Raw genomic sequence first — 27,110 nt, 5'->3', positions numbered from 1 at the left:
GAGTCAGACACGACTGAGCGACTTCACTTTCACTTTTCACTTTCATGCATTGGAGAAGGAAATGGCAACCCACTCCAGTGGTCTTGCCTGGAGAATCCCAGGGACTGGGGAGCCTGGTGGGCTGCCATCTATGGGGTCACACAGAGTCGGGCACGACTGAAGTGACTTAGCAGCAGCAGTAGCAGCATTCTTAAAAATTCCCCTCAAAAGTGCTAATTCAGGGAACTCCCAGACAGTCCAGTGGTTAGGACCCTCCACTTCCACTTCAGAGGACCCAGGTCTGATCTCTGGTCAGAGAACTAGGATCCCACAAGAAGCGACGTCAAAGGAAACAAAAACAAAACTTATTAATATTTACAAAAAAAGGGGCTAATCCATTTAAAAGAACTTTTCTTAGTCATCTATAAGCATTTGTTGAATAGTAATTAAGATGGAAATCACATAATCAACTTTCATAAAGCCAGTGGAAAACAATTTTACAGAAATAATTCATGGTCATTGATTTCATTATAATAGTTCTGTTTTACAGTCTTCAGTTCAGTTCAGTTCTGCTGCTCAGTCGTGTCCGACTCTTTGCGACCCCATGAATCGCAGCACGCCAGGCCTCCCTGTCCATCACCAACTCCCGGAGTTCACTCAGACTCACGTCCATCGAGTCCGTGATGTCGGCCACCCAGCCATCTCATCCTCGGTCGTCCCCTTTTCCTCCTGCCCCCAATCCCTCCCAGCATCAGTCTTTTCCAATGAGTCAACTCTTCACATGAGATGGCCAAAGTACTGGAGTTTCAGCTTTAGCATCATTCCTTCCAAAGAAATCCCAGGGTTGATCTCCTTTAGGGTGGCCTCGTTGGATCTCCTTGCAGTCCAAGGGACTCTCAAGAGTCTTCTCCAACACCACAGTTCAAATGCATCAATTCTTTGGCGCTCAGCTTTCTTCACAGTCCAACTCTCACATCCATACATGACTACTGGAAAAACCAGAGCCTTGACTCAACGGACCTTAGTCAGCAAAGTAATGTCTCTGCTTTTGAATATGCTATCTAGGTTGGTCATAACTTTCCTTCCAAGAAGTGTCTTTTAATTTCATGGCTGCACTGATTTTGGAGCCCAAAAAATGAGGTCTGACATTGTTTCCACTGTTTCTCCATCTAGTTCCCATGAAGTAATGGGACCAGATGCCATGATCTTCGTTTTCTGAATGTTGAACTTTAAGCCAATTTTTTCACTCTCCTCTTTCACTTTCATCAAGAGGCTTTTTAGTTCCTCTTCACTTTCTGCCATAAAGGTGGTGTCATCTGCATATCTGAGGTTATTGATATTTCTCCCGGCAATCTTGATTCCAGCTTGTGCTTCTTCCAGCCCAGCATTTCTCATGATGTACTCTGCACAGAAGTTAAATAAGCAGGGTGACAATATACAGCCTTGACATACTCCTTTTCCTATTTGGAACCAGTCTGTTGTTCCATGTTCCATTCGAACTGTTGCTTCCTGACCTGCATATAGGTTTCTCAAGAGGCATGTCAGGTGGTCTGGTATTCCCATCTCTTTCAGAATTTTCCAGTTTATTGTGATCCACACAGTCAAAGGCTTTGGCATAGTCAATAAAGCAGAAATAGATGTTTTTCTGGGAACTCTCTTGCTTTTTCGATGATCCAGCGGATGCTGGCAATCTGACCTCTGGTTCCTCTGCCTTTTCTAAAACCAGCTTGAACATCAGGGAGTTCACGATTCACGTATTGCTGAAGCCTGGCTTGGAGAATTTTGAGCATTACTTTACTAGTGTGTAAGATGAGTTCAATTGTGTGGTAGTTTGAACATTCTTTGGCATTGCCTTTCTTTGGGATTGGAATGAAAACTGATCTTTTCCAGTCCTGTGGCCACTGCTGAGTTTCCCAAATTTGCTGGCATAGAGTGCAGCACTTTCACAGCATCATCTTTCAGGAATTCCATCACCTCCACTAGCTATGTTTGTAGTGATGCTTTCTAAGGCCCACTTGACTTCACATTCCAGGATGTCTGGCTCTAGGTGAGTGATCACATCCTAGATGATTATCTGGGTCGTGAAGATCTTTTTTGTACAGTTCTTCTGTGTATTCGTGCCACCTCTTCTTAATATCTTCTGCTTCTGTTAGGTCCATACCATTTCTGTCCTTTATCGAGCCCATCTTTGCATGAAACGTTCCCTTGGTATTGCTAATTTTCTTGAAGAGATCTCTAGTCTTTCCCATTCTGTTGTTTTCCTCTATTTCTTTGCACTGATCGCTGAGGAAGTCTTTATCTCTTCTAGCTATTCTTTGGAACTCTGCATTCAGATGCTTATATCTTTCCTTTTCTCCTTTGCTTTTTGCTTCTCTTCTTTTCAGAGCTATTTGTAAGGCCTTCCCAGACAGCCATTTTGCTTTTTTGCATTTCTTTTCCATGGGGATGGTCTTGGTTCCTGTCTCCTATACAATGTCATGAACCTCAGTCCATAGTTCTTCAGGTACTCTATCAGATCTAGTTCCTTAAATCTATTTCTCACTTCCACTGCATAATCATAAGGAATTTGATTTAGGTCATACCTGAATGGTCTAGCGGTTTCCCCTACTTTCTTCAATTTAAGTCTGAATTTGGCAATAAGGAGTTCATGGTCTGAGCCACAGTCAGCTCCCGGTCTTGTTTTTGTTGACTGTATAGAGCTTCTCCATCTTTGGCTGCAAAGAATATAATCAATCTGATTTTGGTGTTGACCATCTGGTGATGTCCATGTGTAGAGTCTTCTCTTGTGTTGTTGGAAGAGGGTGTTTGCTATGACCAGTGCATTCTCTTGGCAAAACTCTATTAGCCTTTGCCCTGCTTCATTCCGTATTCCAAGGCCAAATTTGCCTGTTACTCCAGGTGTTTCTTGACTTCCCACTTTCGCATTCCAGTCCCCTATAATGAAAAGGACATCTTTTTTGGGTGTTAGTTCTAAAAGGTCTTGTAGGTCTTCATAGAACTGTTCAACTTCAGCTTCTTCAGTGTTACTGTTTGGAGCATAGACTTGGATTACTGTGATATTGAATGTGATAAGAATTTACAGTCTTAGCCAGTGCCTATAAGACTGGCTCTGTGGATTCCCCTGGTGGTCCAGTGGTTAAAAATCCACCTCCCAATGCAGGGGACTTTGGAAGATTCCATAAGCACTGGGGCAACTAATACCATGTGCCACAACTACTGAGCCCACACTCTAGAGCTTGTGCTCTGAAACAAGAGGAGCCACTGCAACAAGAAGCCCACACACTGCAACTAGAGAGCAGACTCCACTCTGCCACTAGAGACAGTCCACGTACACCAATGAACACCCAGCTTAGCCAAAAATAAAATAAATAATGATAAAAAAGACTGGATCTGTTTGTTTCCTTGCTGTGGCCAGAGGGAGTGTTAGGAACTGACAGCTTAAAGTTTTGACTCTTTTGTTATCTTGGTCTCTTTGTCTAAATATCTTAAGAGATAATTAATAACTATCTGATCCCAGAAACAAAGAAAAAGGATAAGACAGATCATTCAGATTTCAAGAGAAGATCACAGACCTATTTACTCATCTATAATGAAGTTTGATGAATTTAAAACAAAAATCACAGCATTTGTAATTTTTCATAAAAAATAGGTTACATGGATGAGATCACTAATAAAAAACACCGCAAAATAAATGCAATAGCTATGTTCATTCAGATGAACAGACTTTTATTCGGTAAATCTATTTTATAGCAATCAGGTGTCTAGGAAAAACAGAGTTAAAGCTAAATATCTTAACTCTTCTTATAACACAAAACGTAAAGTGAAAATATAATTCTCTTCCATAATTATACAGAAATACCTTATTGTTGGGTCACTATTTGAGGTAATCCATACACCTGCAAAGTTGTTTGCATAGATTTTATTCTCTATGAATTGTCCTCTTCCTTTTTCATGAACATATATTCCCCCAGTCTGCCCATGATGAATTTCACATCGAACCACTGTGGGGTTAGCATAAGCTTTTACTTCAAAGCCTGCTATCCGGTTTCTGTGTATGTTGCAGCTTTCAAAGTAACCCTGGAAAACACAGAAATTAAGCCTGAAGATAAGGCTACTTTCCAAAAGGAAATGACTTAATAAACCTTTTAAATGTATACCTCCACATTAAGTATTAGAAACATTCAAGAGTTAAGAATGAAACAGAGACAGATATATACTAAATTTCAAATTATAAACATTTAAATGTTTTAAGCATTTCAGTTTAATTAATTTGAATTAAATCCTCTAATTAATGTGAGTATATTCAAAGCCAGGAAAGAAAAATAGGGAAAGATTTATTCAATAAACGGAAATAAATACCATTACCGAGTAAGAATATATATTCAACAAAATGTTTATTTAAGTATTAAAGAAAACCTTAAAAATGTCCCAAAAATCAACTATTAAAAAGCTGACCAAAGGACATAATCAGAGACTACAGTAAAAGACATAATAATGTTCATTTTAGCACAACAGATAACTGACTCAAAATATTGTGAAGACATTCATATACATTCAATATGATCTCAATTTTATTTGGAAAAAAAAAAAAAAAACCCACAAAAAACCTGAAGGATAAAACAAGAATATGACAGTGTGATTAAATGAGCAGTGGTATTATGCATGTTTATGCATATCCTTTATGCTTCTCTAAATTTCTTAGGACTTTCTACAATGGATATATTTTACTTATTTTCTAAAGATAATAAACATTACTGTAATAGTGATATCTTAAATTCTAAGACCCAGTCAGACTGAATGTTAGAGGAAAAAATGAAAGTTAAATGACAGCACTCCTAGAGGCCATTTCATACTCCTTGTCTACCTCCCTTCAAAAACTCAATGTGTTCCCCTCTCATTAAATTCCCTTTAGCACTAAGTATTTTCTTATGCTACTTCCATGTACTATGTTGTGCTTAATTTGTTATATCCATTTTTATCTGATTATAAGCTCCTGAAGAGAAAGGGTGCCTCTTTTACTAACTTCTGGAGCATCTATTTAAGATTTTACATATGGTAAGCACTCAAACATGACTTGGTAAACTTTTTGCCAAATCTAGTAGAGGTTAAAACAGGATGTAACTCTGAGTATTCTAATATACTACATATTTAACTCTTTAAGAAAATGTCTCTCTGAGAATAACATTTAGAAGTAGTTTTCAGGTTTCATTTCCCATAAATAAAGTACAAATCACTTATAACTTACCTGTTAGCATATAGGTTATAAACTTACTTTTTTAAAAATTGGGGGGTTGCATCAAAAACAGCTCCTTAATATATGAAAAAATTTTTTCTTCTTTGATTTATACCAAAAAAAAAAAAAGGATCAACACCAGATGTATACAGACTATTATGGCAAAACTGAGTGTCAAAGAAACAAAAATTGTAAAAGAGATTAAACTGAAAGAGATTAATGTCAGATTGAAACAATTCAACATTTTGATGTTTTCATCATTGAGAAGGGAGCTCAACTTGTTTCTCTCTCTCTCTGTCAGGAGTTGAATGATATACCCTGAATGGTAAACTTGGGAAACAATAAAGTGAGTATGCTCAATTCAGCTTCACTCTTTTTCTCACAGAAATGAGCTGCCCTTAGGGGAGTATACCTTCTTTACTATTCCATGAACATTGCCTGTGACTAAGTAGATAAGCCCATTTTATTCCAGGGTTCAGTTAAACAGACCCATTTAGTTCTCATTCTAAGTTGTATCATCCAATTTAACCTTTAAGGGAAATGAAGCTGATATTTCAACCTCCCTATGCTACTTCATAGCTTTGATTTCTTAATTTGCTCACAATGCGGCAGGAAAGGTATGCTATTTACTGGGCTTCTATGAAGATTCCAGTGACAGGACAGTGTCATGTTCTGGCTGTGCTAGTGCAACATATGGTACTGCAAGTATACTTTGCTACAGTGTATCTACTAGAAAATTTTCAAATGTACGGTTGCTTTTTTGGCAACACCACACATCTTGCTGGATCTTAGTTCCCTGAACAAGAACTGAACCCAAGCCTTCAGCTGTCAAAGTGCAGACTCCACTAGACCACCAGTGAGTTACTTGTTTTCTTTAGGTTTTGATTTTGCACACTCAGGAGAGTCACCTAGGACCCACAAGTTTACTAAGGCAAACAGCAGTCCCTTTCTTCATTTTCCCTTGTGCAGAGGTCCCCATTTTCAATTCTTTTGACTTACTTTCATATTTTTAAGTGAAAATGTGTACTGCCTTATCTTGAGTTTGCAGTTTTAGGTATTAAGTGTTGATCTCCTATTACGAAAGATGAGATTTTTGCTCTCCTACAATTATCTTGTTTTCTTTTGCTTAGATATCCAGTGACAATTCTATCCTAAACTTGCTACTAGTTGTTTAAATCACCTTTTTTTTTTTGGTGGCTGCGAGGCACAGCTTGCAGGGACTCCCTGTCCAGAGACTAGGGATAGATCCCATGCACTTGTCAGTGAAAGCTCGGAGTACTAACCAGTTGACTGCCAGGGAATTTCTAATCACTTCTTTTTTTAGAATTTTTGGCTGTGCTGGGTCTTTGTTGGTGCGTGTGGGCTTTCTCAAGTTGCGGTGAGCAGGGGCTGCTCTCTCTGCTTGCAGCATGTGGGCCTTCTTACTGCAGTGGCTTTTCCTGTTACAGAGCACAGGCACTACAGTGTGTGGGCTTCTGTAGTTGCAGCTCGCGGGCTCTGGAGTGTGGGCTCAGTAGCTGTGGCTCGGGCTTAGTTGCCCCAAGGCATGTGGGATCTTCCTGGATTAGGGATGGAACTGGTGTCCCCTACATTGGCAGGTGGTTTCCTAACTACTGGACCATCAGGGGGGCCCCTCAATCACTTCTTAATATATTTGTATTCACATTAGGTTCTTCCTGAATACAAGCAGTTTTAGAACCTGCTCTAATCTGAGTTGGTTACCATGATCATAGGCACATGGTTATTTTACCATACTGTAATTTAGAGGTTAAAAATGTCCCCTAGTTCTATCAAAGATGGGAGTTGTAATCTGTATCTTTTAAGATAACTTTCAAGAAAAGAAAGTAGCAAAAACTTTTTGAAAAGAAACGTTTTTTCCTTCATGCTCTTAGAATCTCTTACATTGCTACAACTGTGATTTCATTACAGTCAGAAAGGGCAACACTTGATTGACACATAGTTTTATAATATCATAAAAAAACCAATCTATTGTTATGAATTAAAGGATTCAGTTAGTGTAATTTTGCTTTAAAATACTTTTTAATGAAATGCATCTATTTTGTTAAGAAATGCCTTTAGTGCAAAATGGTGTAATGGACCATAAGAAAACGTAATTCTACTTTGCCTTTTAAGATGCAAACCATGAAAGCTCTAATATATATATAAAACTCCAAGGGCACAGACATTTTCCCAGATTACTCCTTATCATAAAATGATTTATTTCCCTACCAGAAGATACCAGATTGCTAACAGCTTCTTTTATATTCTAAAATAAAAGCTTGTTAACTTTTCAGCACAAGCATTTCTAAATCTCTGATATATAAGTCCTTAAAAATGATCATTCTACCAAGCTAAAAAAATTAAAATTGATATAAAAATAAAAGGTGAGATTAAATATTTTTTCATTAAAATTTTTTGAATTGAAATAGTCTTTATTAAAGATGACAGAATGAAAGGTATTCAAGAGTTTCTCTTAAACTTCCCAGATAAAAAAGGAATGAATAAAAAGAGACAAATGTTATTTATCTTCATTGAAATAAACGTCTACAATCCCAAACTGTATACTCTATCAAACACTTGCCTAATACTGTGATATGTGGATAAGGAAGACTAAGGTGAGAGCTAGCAAATGTACTATACACCTTTAGCAAGGTATGTTTCCCCAAGTAACTGTTCTAATAAGCAAGCATAACCAATGATCTACTACGTAGTGACATCTAGTGTCATGAACAGAACACAGGAGAGGAAGGAAATAATCCCACAGGAATATTTTCATAGAAATAATTTAGGCACAAGAAGAAACTCTGAAGGCACACACTAATGTACAACTTCTACTATCTAAAACTTGCATTTTTTATCTAAAGAGGACTATCCAAAGTAAAAAGTAGAGGAAAACCATACTTCAACATAGTTTTTGTCTACTGTCAATCTATCATGAGTTAAAATTCATAAACCTAGAATATGTATCTTGAAATTTTTATAGCAATTTGCTACTGCTATATTTTAATTTTACTTTATGAAAATAATACTCTGCAACAGACTGAATATTAAAACAAAAAAACACAAAGAATTGGGGAACTGTAGATGTTGATAGAAAAATTATTTTAGGAGTGAGAATGGCACCGTGGTTATGTAAAAGAAAAAGAAGGAATCCTACCTTTAAAAGAAAGATACATGCTGAAATGTTTACAGATGAGATGATGATATCTGAGATTTGTTTCAAAATAATTCAGAATAAAGAAGAGAATAAGCAATGTATGAAGAAGTACAGATGAAATAAAACTGACCATGAATTGAAAGTTTGAATGTGGAGGGTGGATACATGGGAAATTCATTACAATATTGTCTCCAGTTTTATATATGCAAGAAGGATTCCATAAAACAAAAACAGATTAAAATAATCAGAGATAAAAACCATACTGGAAACAAAATAGAAAAAGAGACAAAGATATGTAGACACAGTAAAAAACACAGATTTGAGGAAATTACACAGAATCCCAGGTGGTGCTGGTGGTAAAGAACCCGCCTGCCAAAGCAGAAGACGTAGAGATGTGGGTTTGATCCCTGGGTTGGGAAGGTCCCCTGGATGAGGGCACTGCAACCTACTCCAGTATTCTTGCCTGGAGAATCCCAAGGACAGAGGAGCCTGGTAGGCTACAGTCCATGGGACTGCCAAGAGTCACACATGACTGAAGCAACTTAGCATAGCACAGAACAAAGGAAAAGAACAAAACAATATAGAACAACATAAGTAATAGAGAAGATAACTAAGTTTCTAAAGAAAGGAATATATGAAACAGAAAAGTAGTAAAAAACAAAACAAAACTATTAACATACAACAAAAACATCACATGGATAACTGAAGTAGAAAAGCAAATCTCCATTAGAAAGGAAAAAACAGAAACAAAAACCCAGAATGATCTGACTTCTCAGTCACACTCAATTATAGAAATATAAAAACAACTACCCAATTCTGAGTGAAAGAAAATAAAAAACTATATACTCACCAAAGTTAAAAGGTTAATGGGTAGACATTTTCAAGCAGGAAGAATTCAAACTACAATACCCATACGCCTTTCTTTTAAAAATGAACAAAATCAAAATGGCTAGATGAAAGAATAGTCACACCAAGAATGAATCAAAATAAAATTAGGAATGGAAAAACTGTGATAAAAGGACTGAAGGTTAATAAATATAAATACAGACCAATAACTGTAGGAATAGAAATGTTTTAAAGTGCTCAAGAAAAATAAAGATGCAAATAATGGAGTACAGAGGTGTGAAATATAAAGTATTTTTTATAATTTTTCAAAAGTTTAAACATGCAGTTAAATATGACAAACTCTAGAACCATACCCTTTGAAATTCTAGGGATGTCTTTTATACAGGGCATATAATATTTTAAAATATTAAGATTAAAAAAATGACAGAAATTCTTTCACCATTCATTCTTGCCAATATAGGAGTTTAAATTCTAAGCAGGTCATAGACAAGGAAGAGGAAAGACAATTTCAGAGAACAGTACAGAAACTAATTTAAATATTTACTCTGATGTTCTCTGAAGTTCTATTAAAAAACAAAGTCAAATTTTAAAAAGGTTAACCTTAGTGATACTCTACCAATCATGGAAACTAACACAACAAACACCTTAATAATAAAGAACATTCTACCAAAAGATTTTAGAAGATTGTATCACAATACTAAAATAGATGAGAGGCCCAAGATATGCTTTATTCCCATTTTCCTTATAAGCCTATATAATTTATATATTTCCATTAAGGATTGATGAGATTTCATCTGTAGGATCGCCCAAGATTTGTCTTTTTAAAATTTATAAACTTGAATCTATAAAATGTAAACTGTACTGGGACTGTGTGAACTGTACTGGGACTGTATTATTTGATGAATTTTAGTAAGTGACCATCAGCATTAGGTCTTTTAAAAATGAGGAAATTTACTCAGGTTAAAGTTATTTTGGTACCTCAAATCATCTATGAAAGAGACCAGTGAAGTGAGTGAAGTCGCTCAGTCGTGTCTGACTCTTTGTGACCCCATGGACTGTAGCTTACCAGACTCCTCCCTCCACGGGATTCCTCAGGCAAGAGTACTGGAGTGGGTTGCCATTTCCTTCTCCAGGGGTTCTTTCCGACCGTGGGAATGAATCCTGGTCTCCTGCATTCCAGGCACTTTAACCTCTGAGCCACCAGGGAAGTCGAAAGAGACCAGAGGCATGCATAAATATGATACTTCAAACTGTACATGTAACTCTGGGGCAAAGTCTAAAGGCAACACAGGCAAATAAATACTAGCATAGTATAGTTTCATTACAAAAATATGAGTTCCGTTTTGAATTCCGTTTAAGAATTATTGCTAGAGCTTCCCTCATGATCCGTGGTTAAGACTCCGCTCTCCCAATGCAGGGGGCAGGGATCTGATCTCTGGTTGGGGAACTAAGATTCTGCAGGCCATAGGTAGGGTGTGATTTTAAAAAAAAAAAAAAGGAAAAATTAGGGAAAAAAAAAAATGATTACCAACACAGGCCTCTAAGAGGGGGTAGATTCTTAAGACTCTTTTTTTTTTTTTAATAGCAGAAAGCATTTATTAATAGATAAGTACTTTATATGTATTCTATTGTTTAATCATCAAAGGTCTTTCAAGATAGGCACTATTATCCCCTTATATAACTTTGTAGTCAGTCTTGTAGAAGTGGCTAGCATGTAATGGTAGCTGCAATGACTCAATAATTCTGCACAACAAAAGCCCCAAAGCTCAGCTTATGCCAAAAAAAGGATTTTGTTCTCAGACATCTAGGGGTAAACTAGTTGACCAGAGAGTTGGCTAGGTGGCTCTGCTGATTTTTGCTGGGGACCAGCCGGCCAAAGGCTGATCTAGGCTGGCTTCCGTAATGTGAATCTGCTTCACACATCTTTCATCTTCCAACGGACTCCCCTGGGCATGTTCTCATGGTGACAACAGAGGTACATACCCATTTCAAGACTCTGGACTGCATCTTGTTTGCTAACATCCAACTGACCAAAGCAAGTTGCATGGCTGAGCCCAGGGTCAAGGGCAAAGTGAGAGGACGCTGCAAAATTAGGTAGCAAAGAGTGTGCCCAAAGGAAGGAGTGAAGAATTAGGACCATCATTGCCATCAACCACAGAACCCAATCTATGTGTGTTGTATAAATGAGCCAGTGCATGTCCAAGGCTCTGAGAAGTTAAGAGCTGAAGGTTACACAAAGCTATGCTTTGAACCCAGCGAGGATGAATTCACTGAAGACGCTTATGTTCTGACAACCTCCATACTTTTGCTGAGACCTCCTAATTTCCAAACTCCCCTCTTTCCTACTCCTTGGGAAAAAACAGCTACAATTTACAAAAAAAAAGTCAATTTTTAAATTCTAGCTGGAGAAAGACAAGTGGTCATCTCCACTGTGCTTTCTTATTTATAGGCCCAAACTATACAGCATGAGTTAAGGGAACTGTTTTTCTCAGGTTATAGTTATGCCAGGAATACAATGAACTGGGGGGTCTATTAAGAAAACTATTTACATCTAACCAGAATTTAACAAAAGGGTACTCCTTCCTGGTCTACTTCAGTTTTAACAGTTTGGCAGACTTCTTTGGAGGTCCAGTGGTTAAGACTCCATACTTCCACTGAGGGAGTACGGGTTCGATACCTGGTAGGGGAACTAAGATGTCACATGCTACAAGTGGCCGGCAAAAAAAAGGGCTCTGTGTTAGGGTTTCAGGCACAAACAGTTGAAAATAAACTTCCTTTGTTAATAGACAATTTTTATATGTCCCAATTCAATGTTCCAAAGTTGTTTGATTAATACCACATAATTGCAATAAAACTTCATCATACCCTTGTTTGTTACCACATTACAATCTCCTCTCCCATCCTGGACTTCTTAACAAAAAATGTTGCCAATGTTGTCCTAGGATTTTAAAAAATTACTTCAACAAAAACTAGGTGTTAGGTATCCCCTAGCAGTCTAGTGGTCAGGTTAGGACACCATGCTTTCACTGCTGAGGGCTCAGGTTCAGTCCCTGGCTGGAGAACTAAGATCCTATAAGCTGTGCAGCAGGGCAAAAAAAAAAAAAAAACACACACACAAAAAGCAACCTGCATTAAACTAACTTATGGTGCTTACTAAAAATGCATATTCTGGGTGCTATCCTGAAGAATTCGGATTTATTTTATCTGGTTGATTTTTATTCATACTTACATTTGAGAACTACTGGATTAGACCTTACTCTCCTCAAAGATTGTATCAATTCTCTAAGGACTCCATCTTCTCTACATGTATAGAATGTTAGATTCAAGAATTTACAGAATTGATATTGCATATTCACTTTAATTTTTAATCTTACTTTAGTCTTATACTCTTCAACAATTTGGTGATGATAAAATGTTGACACCTATTTGAAATTTAACTAACACATTAGTATTTTTTTAAATTAAGAATAAGTGTTCTTACCATGCCATGATCAAATGTGAATACACCAACGTCACGTCCATGATGAATATGATTCCGTCTAATAATTGGGTTTCCATGATTTTTAACCCAAATCCCAGCTAAAGCATTATTGGAAATTTCATTATCCTCATATATTCCCTACAACAATTAACCAGAAATAAACATTAGTACAGTTTTAAAAAAAAAAAAAAAAGAAAAGGAAAAACCCCACAAAATTAAAAAATACCTGTGCATGATCTGTTATATAAAGTCCAACATTTTCACAGTCACTGATGTTACAGTGCTTGATAGTGGGACATGCTCCTTGACCACTAACACATACTGCAGAGCCAACTGTAAGAAAAACAATTTATTTAAAATTCTGTCGGGCAACACAATGACTAACTTATAATAAAACATAACGGGAACACTAACCTGTGCATGTACTTCGGATGATACAGTGATCAATAATAGGGCTACAATTTACTGTAATCTCTAAGCAGTGGTGTGCATTGTGGTGTTGAGCAGATTTGTCATCAGGGTTAAACTGGAAAGTAGAAATTTTGTTTGAAATAAATAGCCACAGCCTTAAATATTTCCACATATGTACTTAAAAATTTATAATTTCTTACCCTTATTGTCATGTATCCAACATAAGCATCTTCAGAACCTTCCATAAAAACAAAGGTTGAATCTCTAGTGTTTTCAATTATAACTTTGTCTGCTACTTTTCCAGGTGCTATGAAGAAAATATTTTAAAGCATATTACTTTCATGAGACAGATCAAAAAATTACTTTCTTAGTCAGTAAAAATACTCTGCCATAAAACTAATAATTCAATAGAACCCTTTCTACAGTTTTAAATTGGGTAGTTCTTTTGGAGAAGGAACTTTAAAGGAACTCAGAATTGAGTAGACAGGACTAATACTCATTTTATCAGATAACTTGTCATACTTAACACGGACATTATTTAAGCATCACTGTAACTCAAATTCATGTATAATAATACTTTCAATAGACTCAGCTACAAATAGTATTCAATACCAAATGCAATGGTATATGAAAATGTGGGTTTCTTGTGGAAACCAAATCACTACCAGTAGCACCAGAAAACAACATTCAGAGAGAAGAAAGAAGGGGATGGTGAGCAGGGAGAGAAAGAATGAATCCTCTTTACTTAAGCTTATTTTCAGTATTGGTCTTGATTTGGAAAATAATGAAAATTAGTAGGCAAAATTTTTCTATACTTTCACTTTTCTTTGACGTGGAAATAGGGGAGGGAAGAAGGGCAGTAAACGCAAATCTCATTAAAAAAGCGAGTAGTAACAACTACTTGCTATATTAAAATGGTCTTATACTACTGTATCCTTAAAAAAAATCAAAGAGCCCATAATTTTTCAAATAACTGATCAGTGCTCAACAAACATTACATTTATTTTTAGAAATGTGACCATAAAAACAACTTTGAAACAGCATGGAAAGTATTTTAAAAGCACATTTGTTTCATTAAAAACACAGCAATAAAAACATTAGCCTCTGTATTTTCAAGTAAAAGATAAAACAAATATTTTTCTCTCCTTATTAACTAAAGCAGTTGGACAAACTATTGGCATCAAGAATTATACACATTCCCCCAAGAGAAACAGATACATTTATAATTTCTGAACTCATCATATAAAATATACATGACATTTCTAATTTTTTCCTACAATTAAGGTATTATCAAGGTTCATCTGGATTTTAAGTAACCAGGATTTTAAAAAAACCCATCACATACATAAAGTATTAAAATTCTAATGACAACACATTTCAAAATACCTGCACCAATCATGGTGATTGGAGATTCAATATATATCCATTCATCAGTATATATTCCAGAATGAACAAAGATAAGTCCATCAAAATGAGCTTCTTGTACCCCACCAAGGGCATCTTCAATTGTATCGTAGTACTAAAACAAACAAACAACCCCCCCCCGCAAAAACATGTCAGTATAGAACTGTAAGATCATCATTTTAAATCTTAGAAAAAGACAAATCAAACATACCAACATGTTTTCTCTTCCTTTGTATCTTGCAGGGTTACTGTAGAAATGTTCAGCAAATCCTGGCTTTACATGTGCACCTTTATACTAAAACATCAGAAACAAAACACTGACTACTAGTATAAACACTATAGTCTAAATTAGTTTAGTACTACATGAATTTTTAAAATTAATTTTCAAAAATAATTATTAGTCCAACTGATTTTCTGATGCATATTGCAATGTAAAATCTGGAACAGTTTATGACTCAGTAATATCAAGTAAGGACATGGTTTTTCATCCTCAGCACTACTGATAGTTTGTAACAGATTCTTTGTTGTAGGGGCTTATTCTGTGCATTGTAGGATGTTTAGTAGCATCTGCTTCCCTTGTGGCTCAGCTAGTAAAGAATCTGCCTGCAATGCGGGAGACCTGGGTTCGATCCCTGGGTTGGGAAGATCCCCTGGAGAAGGGAAAAGCTACCCACTCCAGTATTCTGGCCTGGAGAATTCCATGGACTACATAGTCCATGGGGTCACAAAGAGCCAGACATGATTGATTGGCTTTCACTTTCACTTTTCACTGGACTCTAACCATCAGGTATCAGAAGCAGTCTCTTCTCCGGTTGTGAAAACCAAAAATGTCTCCAGACACCACCAAATATCCCCTGTGGAACAAAATCACCCCTAGCTGGGTAGTTAACTATTTATAAAGGACCATATGAAAATAAAGCTAAATGTGACCACTGGACTACCAAGGGAATTCTGTGAAATTCTAAATAACTACTCAATAGTAATAATTGAAATATAAGTTGAAAGAGATCCATAGAAAGTATAACTGCTTTCAGGCTACTGATACTTATGGCTACTGTTTAAATTATTAATAAATATGCCAGTAGTGAAAAGAACTGCTGATTCCTTTGCTGGCTGATAAATGTGTACTGACTTGAGAAACCTATTCTTTTTTTTTTCTGGCCATGCTGCGTGGCTTCTGGGACCTTAGTTTCCTGACCAGGAATTGAACCCCAGCCCTCAGTAGTGAAAGTGTGAAGTCCTAACCGCTGGACCACCAGGAAATTCCCGTGAAACCTATACTTGAATTTAAATTTTGAAAAAGGAACTTTTATAAAAATATATTTATAAATATATAAATATAATAAAACATTATATATTTAAAAACTTTTATTTAAAATATATATAATATAAAATCAGTAGTTTCCATTTATACTTCATACCAACTGCTGGAAACTCTCTTTCCATGGATTTGGGTGTTCATATTCTTCTGGATTAATCTGGTAGAATTTGCCAGGTTCAGGGTGCATCATAGGGCGGGTATACTCGAATACTTCCATGTATAATCGTTTCCTGGAGGGGGAAAGGGGTTTAAGATTTCTTCATAAAATATTCTTTAAACAACTATAAAAATTATTTGAGGCCTCAGAAACTCATAAGAATATGAAAGAGGAGCATTGTAAATGTAAAAATAAAAATTTTGGCTAAAATAATATAACTGCATATAAAAAGTAAAGTAGTCTACCTAAAAGAATGCATCAATTCTTTAAAGTCTGATTGTTTAGTTAAAGGAAAATAAAAGCCACCCTTACTATAGAAGCCACATACAGTTATAATTTAAAAGGATTATTTTAAACAATGATGTTTCATGTATGTCTCATCTCAAATCATCAAATCTTAGGAGTGGAGTGATAGTTAACTACTATATAATTTCTTGTACAAAACAAATGTTTCTTCTTCTGCTCTTTTAACATTCCCTTTTTGCTTTCCAATACAAATATAATTTTCTTTCTTAAAGTGTACCTTATTTTTAGCATCATAGAAGTAATACATATAGCTGCTGTAAAATACAGAAAAGTATGAAAGAGATAACCTACTTTTAATATGTTAACTATTAACAATTTACTGTATTTCTTTTCAGTCTTTTTAGCTACAGTTTCATTTATTACAATTGTGATAATATAACATTTTTGTATTCTCCTTTCATTTTTCATAACATAGCATATCCCCATGTTATTAAAAACTGTAAAGTTCACTGTTAAAGACTATATCACAACCCTTTAAGTAGACATAACACTGTTTACTTTTAGTCCAATCCCTTGTTGCTAGACTTTGATTATTTCTAGCTTCCTCCCACTATTAACTACGCTATTATGAAAAATTTGTACATAACATAAACAAATTTTCAGAAGTGGAATTCCTGGGTCAAAGAGCACACATATTTCATGGTTCAAAAATACAACTGTCCAAACTCTTTTCTAAAAGCGATATACAAAATCTACATTCTTACTGAACTATTAGCTGTTTTAAATTAGACTTAGTTCGGTTTCTAAAAACCAATGGAATGAAAAGCATTCTCCAAAATCACTCAGTAGCTTTTAACTGACCAATAGCAGAAAAAGTACTTCCTTTATTGTTTTAAACAAGTACTCAGATGGTGGTTCAGATGATAAAGCGTCTGCCTACAATGCGAACCTGGGAACCCAGAGACCCAGGTTCAATCCCTGGGTCAGGAAGATCTCCTGGAGAACGAAGTGGCAACTCACTCCAGTATTCTTGCCTGGAAAAATCCATGGACTGAGGAGCCTGATAGGCTACAGTCCATGGGGTCACAAAGAGTCAGACATGACTGAGTGACTTCACTTTCTTTCTTATAGTTTTAAAAACACTGCCTGGACTGATAACCAACATTTGTGATAAACAGGTAACTGGGAAAGGAAAGATATATCCATTTGAATGCAGAGTTCCAAAAAACAGCAAGGAGAGATAAGAAAGCCTTCCTCAGTGATCAGTGCAAAGAAATACAGGAAAACAACAGAATGGGAAAGACTAGAAATCTGTTCAAGAAAATTAAGGATACCAAAGGAACATTTCATGCGAAGATGGACACAATAAAGGACAGAAATGGTATGGACCTAACAGAAGCAGAAGATATTATTAACAGAAGAACTATACAAAAAAGATCTTCATGACCCTGATAACCATGATGTTGTGATCGCTCATCTACAGCCAGACATCCTGGAACGCCAAGTCAAGTGGGCCTTAGGAAGCATCACTATGAACAAAGCTAGTGGAGGTGATAGAATTCCAGTTGAGCTATTTCAAATCCTAAAAGATGACGCTATGAAAGTGCCACACTCAATATGCCAGCAAATCTGGAAAACTCAGTCAGTGGCCACAGAACTGGAAAAGGTCAGTTTTCATGCCAATCCCAAAGAAAGGCTATGCCAAAGAATGTTCAAACTACCACACAATTGCACTCATCTCACATGCTAGCAAAGTAATGCTCAAAATTCTCCAAGCCAGGCTTCAACAATACAAGAACCATGAACTTCCAGTGATGTTCAAGCTGGATTTAGAAAAGGCAGAGGAACAAAGGCAGAGAGAGATGGGAATACTAGAGTACTTGACCTGCCTCCTGAGAAATCTGTATGCAGATCAAGAAGCATCAGTTAGAACCGGACATGGAACAACAGACTGGTTCCAAATCGGGAAAGGAGTACGTCAAGGCAGTATATTGCACCCTGCTTATTTAACTTATATACAGAGTACATCATGCAAAATGCTGGGCTGGATAAAGCACAAGCTGGCATCAAGATTGATGGGATAAATATCAATAACCTCAGATATACAGCTGATACCACTTTAATGGCAGAAAGCAAAGAGGACTCTTGATGAGGGTGAAAGAGAGTGAAAAAGCTGGCTCAAAACTCAACAGTGAAAAAGTTAAGATCATGGCACCCAGTCCTATCACTTCATGGCAAATCGATGGGGAAACAATGGAAACAGTGAGAGACTTTATTTTAGGGGGCTCCAGACTGCAGCCATGAAATTAAAAGACACTTACTCCTTGGAAGGAAAGTTATGACCAACCTAGACAGCATATTAAAAAGCAGAGACATTACTTTGCCAACAAAAGTCTGTCTAGTCAAGGCTCTGGTTTTTCCAGTAGTCATGTATGGATATGAGAGTTGGACTATAAAGAAAGCTGAGCACTGAAGAATTGATGCTTTTGAACTGTGGTGTTGGAGAAGACTCTTGAGAGTCCCTTGGACTGCAAGGAGATCCAACCAGACCATCCTAAAGGAGATCAGTCCTGGGTGTTCAATGGAAGGACCGACATACTTTGGCCACCTGAAGGGAAGAGCTGACTCATTTGAAAAGACCCCGACGCTGGGAAAGATTGAGGGCAGGAAGAGAAGGGGACGACAGAGGATGAGATGGCTGGGTGGCATCACTGACTCAATGGACAGGAGTTTGGATAGGCTCAGGGAGTTGGTGTTGGACAGGGAGGCCTGGTGTGCTGCCGTTCATGGAGTCGCAAAGAGTCGGACACAACTGAGCGGCTAAACTGAACTGAAAACCACTGCCGATGGAGACTGCAGCCATGAAATTAAAAGATGCTTGCTTCTTCGGAAAAAAGCTGTGACCAATCTAGACAGCATATTAAAAAGCAGAGACATTATTTTACCAACAAAGGTCCATTTAGTCAAAGCTATGGTTTTTCCAGTAGTCACGTATGGATGTGAGAGTTGGGCTATAAAGAAAGCCAAGTGCCGAGAATTGATGTTTTTGAACTGTGGTGTTGGAGAAGCCTCTTGGGAGTCCCTTGAACTGCAAGGAGGCCCAACCAGTCCACCCTAAAGGAAATCAGTCCTGAATATTCACTGCAAGGACTGATGCTGAAGCTGAAACTCCAATACTTTGGCTACCTGATGGGAAGAACAGATTTACTGGAAAAGAGCCTGATGCTGGGAAAGACTGAAGGCGAGAGAAGAAGGGGATGACAGAGGATGAGATGGTTGGATGGCATCACTGACGCAATGGACATGAATTTGAGTAGGCTCCAAGAGTTGGTGATGGACAGGGAAGCCTGAAGTGCTGCAGTCCATAGGGTCACAGGGCTGGACTCGACTGAGTGACTGAACTGGAATTTATAAATATTCTAATTTTCTTCTATTTAACTGTAACCATCAACTCACACTCCAGCCTTCCTACCATCCTTTAGCATTTAGGGCAGTAAGTAATATATCTCAAGATACTAAGAAATAAATTTTCAGTTACCATAAAATTGGATCATTAGCAAGTTCACTGAAGCGTTTACACACACAAGCTGCTCTACAAAGATCCTGTTCCAGCAAATACGAGAAGATTTTTAGAACCACTTCATCTGGCAGTTTCTCCTGAAGATACTGTTCAGCAGGTGCTGCTATAAAAAGATTAACAAACAGAACATAATCTGTCATGCTACCAAAGACTTTCTCATTATTTCAAGAGCACAATTTTCATTTTGTTAAATGAAGAGCTTTTATTTTTTGATGACTATTATTTTATAAGCATGTGCTTTCAGAGATGACACATATTTCTTTTCTTTTCTCTTGACAGTATTCTTTCTTTTAGCTAGTATGTACCATTTCAGTAATTGGTTACAATAAATATACAAAAAAGATTTTTATACAACAATTACACTCAAAGATGGAGAAGGTCAGGGTTCTCAGGTTTATTCTGTAATTATTGCTTTCTCAATCTCAAATGTGTAAATAAACATTTACTTTTAACTTTCTGTTATCAAACAAAATTTAAAAGAACTATTTGACCCTATTCCTTAACATTCTCAAAGGAAATACCTGATAGATCTTGTGATTTTCCAGAAACTCTTGCACGTTTTGCACGATGACCAAAAAAGTTTTCTGTAGTTGAAGTTGAAGCACCCTTCAAAAACAAAATGAAAACTAGTTAAGCATATATTTTTACCCATAATCATTACTTCTAAAAAATGATGACAGTCCTGTTTGTTTCCTAACAATTCTTTCATTATACACACAAAAACAGACATTTAACCTACCTCCATACTGCTCTTTGTAGGACACGCTGTTCTTTTTGGCAAAAGAGTTTTCCTACGAAGTTGGTATGGACTATTTTGTGCACCAGGACCGGATTCTTCTGCAACCATATCTGCAGGTACATCATCATCTGTTATAAACAAAAATATGAAAATGACACCCATTTAAAAAAAAAAGCCCTATGGATTCAGTAAACTTATAAAAGACTTTGTAATATATATTTTTGGGGGGGGCAATACAGTTTTTATACAAAATTCCAGTCATCTGGATAACCATTTGAGAAGTGTTGGATTTCTATTTCATTTCTTAGCTCAAAATAAATTTCACAATGTTTACCTACAATAAAATAAATAAATAAAATCATGAAAAGAAAACAAAACTATTTTTTATAATGTGAAAGTGGGAAAGTTCTTTAAAGGTATGACACAGAAACTGGAAGGCATTTTAAAAAAATGTGAGGAGGATTTTCACTTGCTGAGTGAGTACGAGTACTGCATGGTTAGAGTACACGTAGGGTGAGAAGTGTGTCAATGGAGACAGACAGTTCAGTAAAGGTTATAAATACCAAGTAGGATAGCATAGATTCAGTATAGATACCAAGTGGGATAAAAAGGGCATCCATGCAGAGGGTGGTCTGGCACATAGTGCTGGAGCTCAAGAGGGGTAAGAAGAAGGAGGTTTGTGTGTGGGAAGGGTGACAGGAAAGGCCATCGCACAGGAGAGGGAGAGGTGGAGCTGAAGCTTGGTAACATCAAGGGACTGACCAAATAATTAAGTAGATGGAAGCCAGGCTTCTGAGAAGAGTTAAAATATAAATAGAAAGAGTACATCTTACACTGTTGGACTGGAATTTTCAATGTGAATTCATAGTTTTTAAAAGATAGATATAGAAATAGGTAAGCACGTATAAACATATGTATAAATGTTTGGAAACGTGTGGATTATACACGTGTGTAACAAAGCCTGGAAGCAGTGCCACTCCAAAAGCAATGAACACGACCAGTATTTGGATATTTGCTTCTGAATACTTTCTTACTTCTTTATAAAAGGGATAAGGGCTCCTTGGAGAAATGGCTGATTGTAGGTTGAGGGAAATACAAGGTGAGCCTGAAGCATCTTGTGGCAGAAACAAGAAACTGAATGATGAGGACATGTCAAAAGAACACTGAATGGACTTCCCTGGTGGTTCAGTGGTCGCGAATCCACTTTTCAATGCAAGGGACACAGATTCCCCTGGTCAGAGAACTAAGATCCCACATGCCTTGGGGGCTAACTAAGCCCATGTACTGAAACTAGAGAGGCCTGCATGCCGCAACTAGAAAAAGCCCACATGACAGCCAAAGGAATAAAAAAAAAGAATACTGAGATCAGCCCGAATGATCACCCACTAGCTAGTAAAACTATGCTGAAGTATCAAAACTCACGACAGTAAAGGGGTTATAACCTACTGAATGGACAACCTGTAAATTCATTCTACTATAAATAAAGGAATAAACGGAGTTGGATAGGAATGAGATGTTTAAAGTATCCCTCCCCCCGCACACAAATACTGATTAAGTAGAAAGGGAAAAATCATAACTCTATAGTAGAAATGCCAATCAAACACTGTCTTAATCAAGTGACCAAAGTAAACATCATTCATAAGACATACTGAAACTGTGTGTCACCTGGGAGTAAGAAAGAACACAGAATCACTTCTATGATATTCCTGACAAAGATACGTAACCTTAATCTATTGGGAATATCAGGATTATGAGGAATCACTGGGAGAAATCCAAATTTATTCTAATTTGTTTTGAATAATCTTCAAATTATCAAAGTTGAAAGTCAAGGAAAACCCTAAGGAACTGTTGCAGATGGAAGGACATTGAAAAGATATGTAAACTCATTGTAACCTGTGGTTCTGAACTAGATCCTTTTGTTTAAAGGTTTGTTTTTAGGACAAGAGTGAAATACTTCATTCAATTAGTGAAACCTGAATGGAGATCTAAAGACAATAATGCATCAGTACTAACTTTCTGATTTTCATAGGTATAGCATGATTATCTAGGTGAATACCCTTGTTGTTAGGAAATACACACTAAAGTATTAGGAGGTGACAGGACAAAGCTGGAAACTTATTCTTGAAGGGTTCAGGGTGGGGGGAGGGCAACTTCTTTGTACTGTTCTAAACTCTTTCCTAAGTTTAGATTGTTTAAAAAATGAACTAATACATTTGAGTAATATGTTTACATTTAAAAATTCTGCTTAGGAAATGAAAACCATAGAGACAGTTAAAAGAAACAACACAATTAGGAAAAACAACCCACTCCAGTATTCTTGCCTGAAGAATTCCAGGGACAGGGAAGCCTGATGGGCTACAGTTCATGGGATAGCAAAGAGTTGGACATGACTGAGACACTAACACACACATTTGTTAATATGTGTCACAAAAGGGTAATTTTTAAATTATATCTGAGTACTACAAATCAACATGGAAAAGACTAACAATTCAACAGAAAGTTGGACCAAGGATACAGACAATTCAGAATTTAGGAAATACAAATGAAACACTAATAGAAACTACAATGAGATTTTTTTTTTTATGTAGCAGGTTATCAAAGATCAGAAAGTTTGACTGTATACTAGTACTATATATCAAAGGATAATATGAGACAAAAAAATTCTTAATTTGAGGAAAGCAATTTGGCAGTAGCTATTATTACTTAACAATTCCATTCTGGGAATTGATTCTGCACACATGGGCAAAGCAGTTAAGAACCAAGATATTCATTGCAGTACTTTTTATAATACTGCTGGGTAACAATCAAAATGTTCATCAAGAGTAAAACTCCAAATATACAGAACAATGTGTTTAGTATATGTGTGTGTTTTAAGGTAATACATATACATATGATTGGGGCTTCCCAGGTGATGCAGTGGTCAAGAATCTGCCTGCCAACGCAAGAGGCATGGTTCAATCCCTGGGTTGGGAGGATCTCCCCTGAGGAGGAAATAGCAACTTGCTCCAGTATTCTTGCCTAGAAAATTCTACAGACGGAGGAGCCCGATGGGCTACAGTCCATAGGGTCAGAAAGAGTTGGACACGACTGAGCAACAGAGCATGCACACATACATATGCTTATATATACATATATTTACTACAATATAAACTCCCTGATGGAAGAGAATCAACTTGAAGATGCTCCCACTGGCCGAGGATGGGACAATTTGAGCATCAGTAAGAATAACTGAAATGAACTGAAAGAAATATATTTAAATCTTGTGAATTTATGACACAAAAAAGGGCAAAACCACAATCTTGTATCAGCCTCCAAATAAAATAAAAAAATAAACTTAAAAAAGTGGGGAGTGGGGTTGCTTTGAAAGATGCCAGTGAAAAGCAACTCCTCATTTTAAAAACTGGTATACAACTGGAAATAACACTAGCTCTTTCTCTTTTTTATATAAACTGAACCACCAGGTAACCAGCTGTTAGGTGAAGGGAAGCTTCTTTACAGGAAACATTCCAGCAATAAATGAAGAAATAATCAAATCGGAAAAATAAAATCTGTTATCTCTAAAGAGTTAATAGAATTAACCATTGAGTATCAATAGTTCTAATATCACAAAAAGAAATACTACCAGACATTTATATATCTCCTGATGAAAGAACACACCACCATCTACAAAATCTGCCAAAACCATCAAATCTCAACTTGAACAAACCTCTCAGAAACTCTACAAGATCAAACTATACCAGTTTTTTCAACAAATAAACTCCATGGGGGGAAAAATGGGAGAAAATAAGCAAAACTAAAGCATACTGTTTAAGAACGTATATTCCAGTACTAAAATTATAAAGAAAAGCAGCTAGAAAATGATTATTACAAAAATGCTTTCTATGGAAGGAAAGAGGTTATGGTCAGAATGGGGCACATAAAAGGCTTCTGCAGTGGCTGGTAAAGGTCTACTTCCTGATCTATTGGTATTACAATACCAACCTTAACAATAATTCAATAAACTATGTAGTTGTTTAATGTGAACTTCTCTATCTGGCTGTATTTTACTCAAAAAGATATTTTTAAAAGGTGGGAAGGCTGTGCAGTGTATTTAAAAGGAGAGGTTTCTCTTCCCACCTGCAGATCTTGGGCAGATATTAAACTTTTAAAATTAATTAATTTCTTGGCTCCACCCACACAGCATGTGGGATCTGACTAGGGATCAAACCCACAGCCCCTGCTGGGGAAGCTCAAGACCTATAAACATTTTTAAACCTAAATATTCTCACTACTAAGGATGGTAACAGTATCTTATAATTCATAGGGCTGTGGAAAAGTATTTAAATAACATATGCAAAACATTCAGTAATATGCCTAGCTTACATTAAGTGTTCAATAAATGTTTTAGCTATTATTTTATTTAAATATTATTCTATTAAAAACACCTTCAAATAAAATTTGGAAAACCTAATAAGGTTTCCATGTACTTACACTGTAGTCAGAAAATACAGCCAGTGTTAACATGCCTGGGTATTTGTGAAGTCATTCCATTGTAGTTAATGTAGTTAATTTCTATGTTTCAAGTGTGGTTGAAAGGAACATCTACATTCTATCTAAAGGTTAAACACACCTAAAACACCAAGCTTGTTGACTGCAGTGGCCATATATTCTCTGCCTTCACTTTTCTGGGGAGGAGGTGGTGTAGCAGTGGTGTGATCTGTCCGCCTGCTTCTGAGGAAATGTGCTAAAATTCCCCACTATCTACAAGTAGTCCATTTTTAGTACATAAAATTTTGCTTTATACACTTTGAGATAGTATTATTTAGACATAAAGCTTCAAGATTATTATTTCTTCCTGGTGAATTATTCCTTTCCACCATTATGCAATGGCTCTCGTTATCCTTAATAGCACTTTTGCCTTTAAAATCTGTTTTTGCCTGATAGTACTTTCCTAGGAACTTTCTGTTTTATTCTATATCAGTCTAGCATTTTGCCAATCCTGAATTTCAGCTTTTAACTTTTGCACCATTACATTTAGATTTAGTTCTTAACCATTTATTGGTATATACTTCTTTTCCTTTTCAGCCAAGCAAGAATATGTTTAATATTCTATATAACCCAACTAAAGCCAAATTCCAAGATTATATTTTTAATTTCTCAACATTGATTTTAATTTTCTTTTTCAAGACTTACTGCTTGTTTTTCATATTGGCTGTTACTTCATACTTCACTTCCTTGTTTTAATCCTTTTAATTATTTCATACATATTTATTTCTTGTTTAGATTGTTCCATCACTGAGCACTTAAATGCTGCCCCCCCACCAAAGACCCCAGCAACACTGCAGTTAGGGAAATCCTTTCCAATTCCAGGGGCTTCCCAGGTGGCTCAGTGGTAAAGAATCCACCTGCCAATGTAGGAGACAATGGTTTCTATCCGTGGGTCAGAAGATTCCTTGGGAGTAAGAAACGGCAACCCACTTCAGTATTCTTGCCTGGCTATCTCCATGAGGTTGTAGGAGTCAGACACAACTGAACACACACACATAATTCAGGTTCAAGGCTGCATGCCTGTATATCAGACCTAGTTCTATTTTAAATAGGCCCAAACTCCATTCTCCATATGTGCACTAAAATTTCACCCAGACCTATGTGTGTGTCCAGCTGCTCAGTCATGTCCGACTCCATGGACTGTAGCCTGCCAGGCCCCTCTGTTCATGGCAAGAACAATGGAGTGGGTTGTCATTTCCTCCTTCAGGGGATCTTCCCACCCCAGGAATCAAACCTATGTCTCTTGCAGCTCCTGCACTGGCAGGTGGAGCCACTGAGCTGCCTGGGAAGCCCCTCATACCCAGGACCAAAAGGGCCCTGTACTATTTTATATAGCAGCACTAGTTCCCACGTAAGGTTTTTTTGTTTGTTTTTCCACTGAAGGTTTTGATTTGATTTCTCTCATACCTGGCACCTGGGAATTTCCTTCTTCCCTTCCTCAGAGTTTAGCTATGCATTTATAGTTGTGTTATTGTTCTGTGTTACATTTCCATTATGTTTGCAGTGTGTATGCACGTGCAGGGGATACTTCTATCATCTTGGTTTATGATGCAGCTAGTAGTCAGTTTCTACAACACTCGCAAAGACATGCCCAAACTTTTCATCCTATACTACCATCTCTCTAAATCCCACTCCTGTTTAAAATCTTCTCAGTTCAGTTCAGTCGCTCAGTCATGTCAAACTCTTTGAGACCCCACGGACTGCAGCACACCAGGCTTCCAGAGCTTACTCAAACTCATGTCCATCAAGTCTATAGATCTTATTATTACAGATACCCACCCAGACACCAGCCTGGAATCATCTTTCCTTCTCACCATTAACACAGCAAATATTAAGGACTGATAAGTAAGGAGAACAGGAAAGATACACTCATTTGAATGCAGAATTCCAAAAAAAATAGCAAGGAGAGATAAGAAAGCCAGTGATCAGTGCAAAGAAATACAGGAAAACAACAGAGTGGGAAAGACTAGAGATCTGTTCAAGATACCAAAGGAATATTTCATGCAAAGATGGACACAACAAAGGACAG

At 36.8% G+C, this 27,110-nt stretch overlaps 1 protein-coding gene across 1 annotated transcript in view; it reads right to left on the bottom strand.

Annotated features, from left to right (window-relative positions):
* The window catches only part of FBXO11 (F-box protein 11), a 110,374-nt gene that overhangs the window by 10,017 nt on the left and 73,247 nt on the right, over positions 1-27,110 (bottom strand). The window contains exons 2-12 of the mRNA XM_068988267.1: positions 20,555-20,682; positions 20,337-20,421; positions 19,774-19,918; positions 15,933-16,062; positions 14,723-14,806; positions 14,494-14,626; positions 13,308-13,414; positions 13,111-13,222; positions 12,923-13,029; positions 12,697-12,834; positions 3,839-4,056 (exon numbers count right to left, since the gene is read on the bottom strand). Of these exons, the coding sequence (XP_068844368.1) occupies positions 3,839-4,056; positions 12,697-12,834; positions 12,923-13,029; positions 13,111-13,222; positions 13,308-13,414; positions 14,494-14,626; positions 14,723-14,806; positions 15,933-16,062; positions 19,774-19,918; positions 20,337-20,421; positions 20,555-20,662 (1,367 nt within the window). The 5' untranslated portion in view covers positions 20,663-20,682. The remainder of the gene's footprint in view (positions 1-3,838; positions 4,057-12,696; positions 12,835-12,922; positions 13,030-13,110; positions 13,223-13,307; positions 13,415-14,493; positions 14,627-14,722; positions 14,807-15,932; positions 16,063-19,773; positions 19,919-20,336; positions 20,422-20,554; positions 20,683-27,110) is intronic.

The sequence above is a fragment of the Capricornis sumatraensis genome, chromosome 1 (genome assembly GCF_032405125.1).
Source record: "Capricornis sumatraensis isolate serow.1 chromosome 1, serow.2, whole genome shotgun sequence".
In the NCBI taxonomy this organism is placed as follows: Eukaryota; Metazoa; Chordata; class Mammalia; order Artiodactyla; family Bovidae; genus Capricornis; species Capricornis sumatraensis.
The sequence above is the reverse complement of the archived record's forward strand: the minus strand, read 5'-3'. Positions and strand labels throughout refer to the sequence as shown.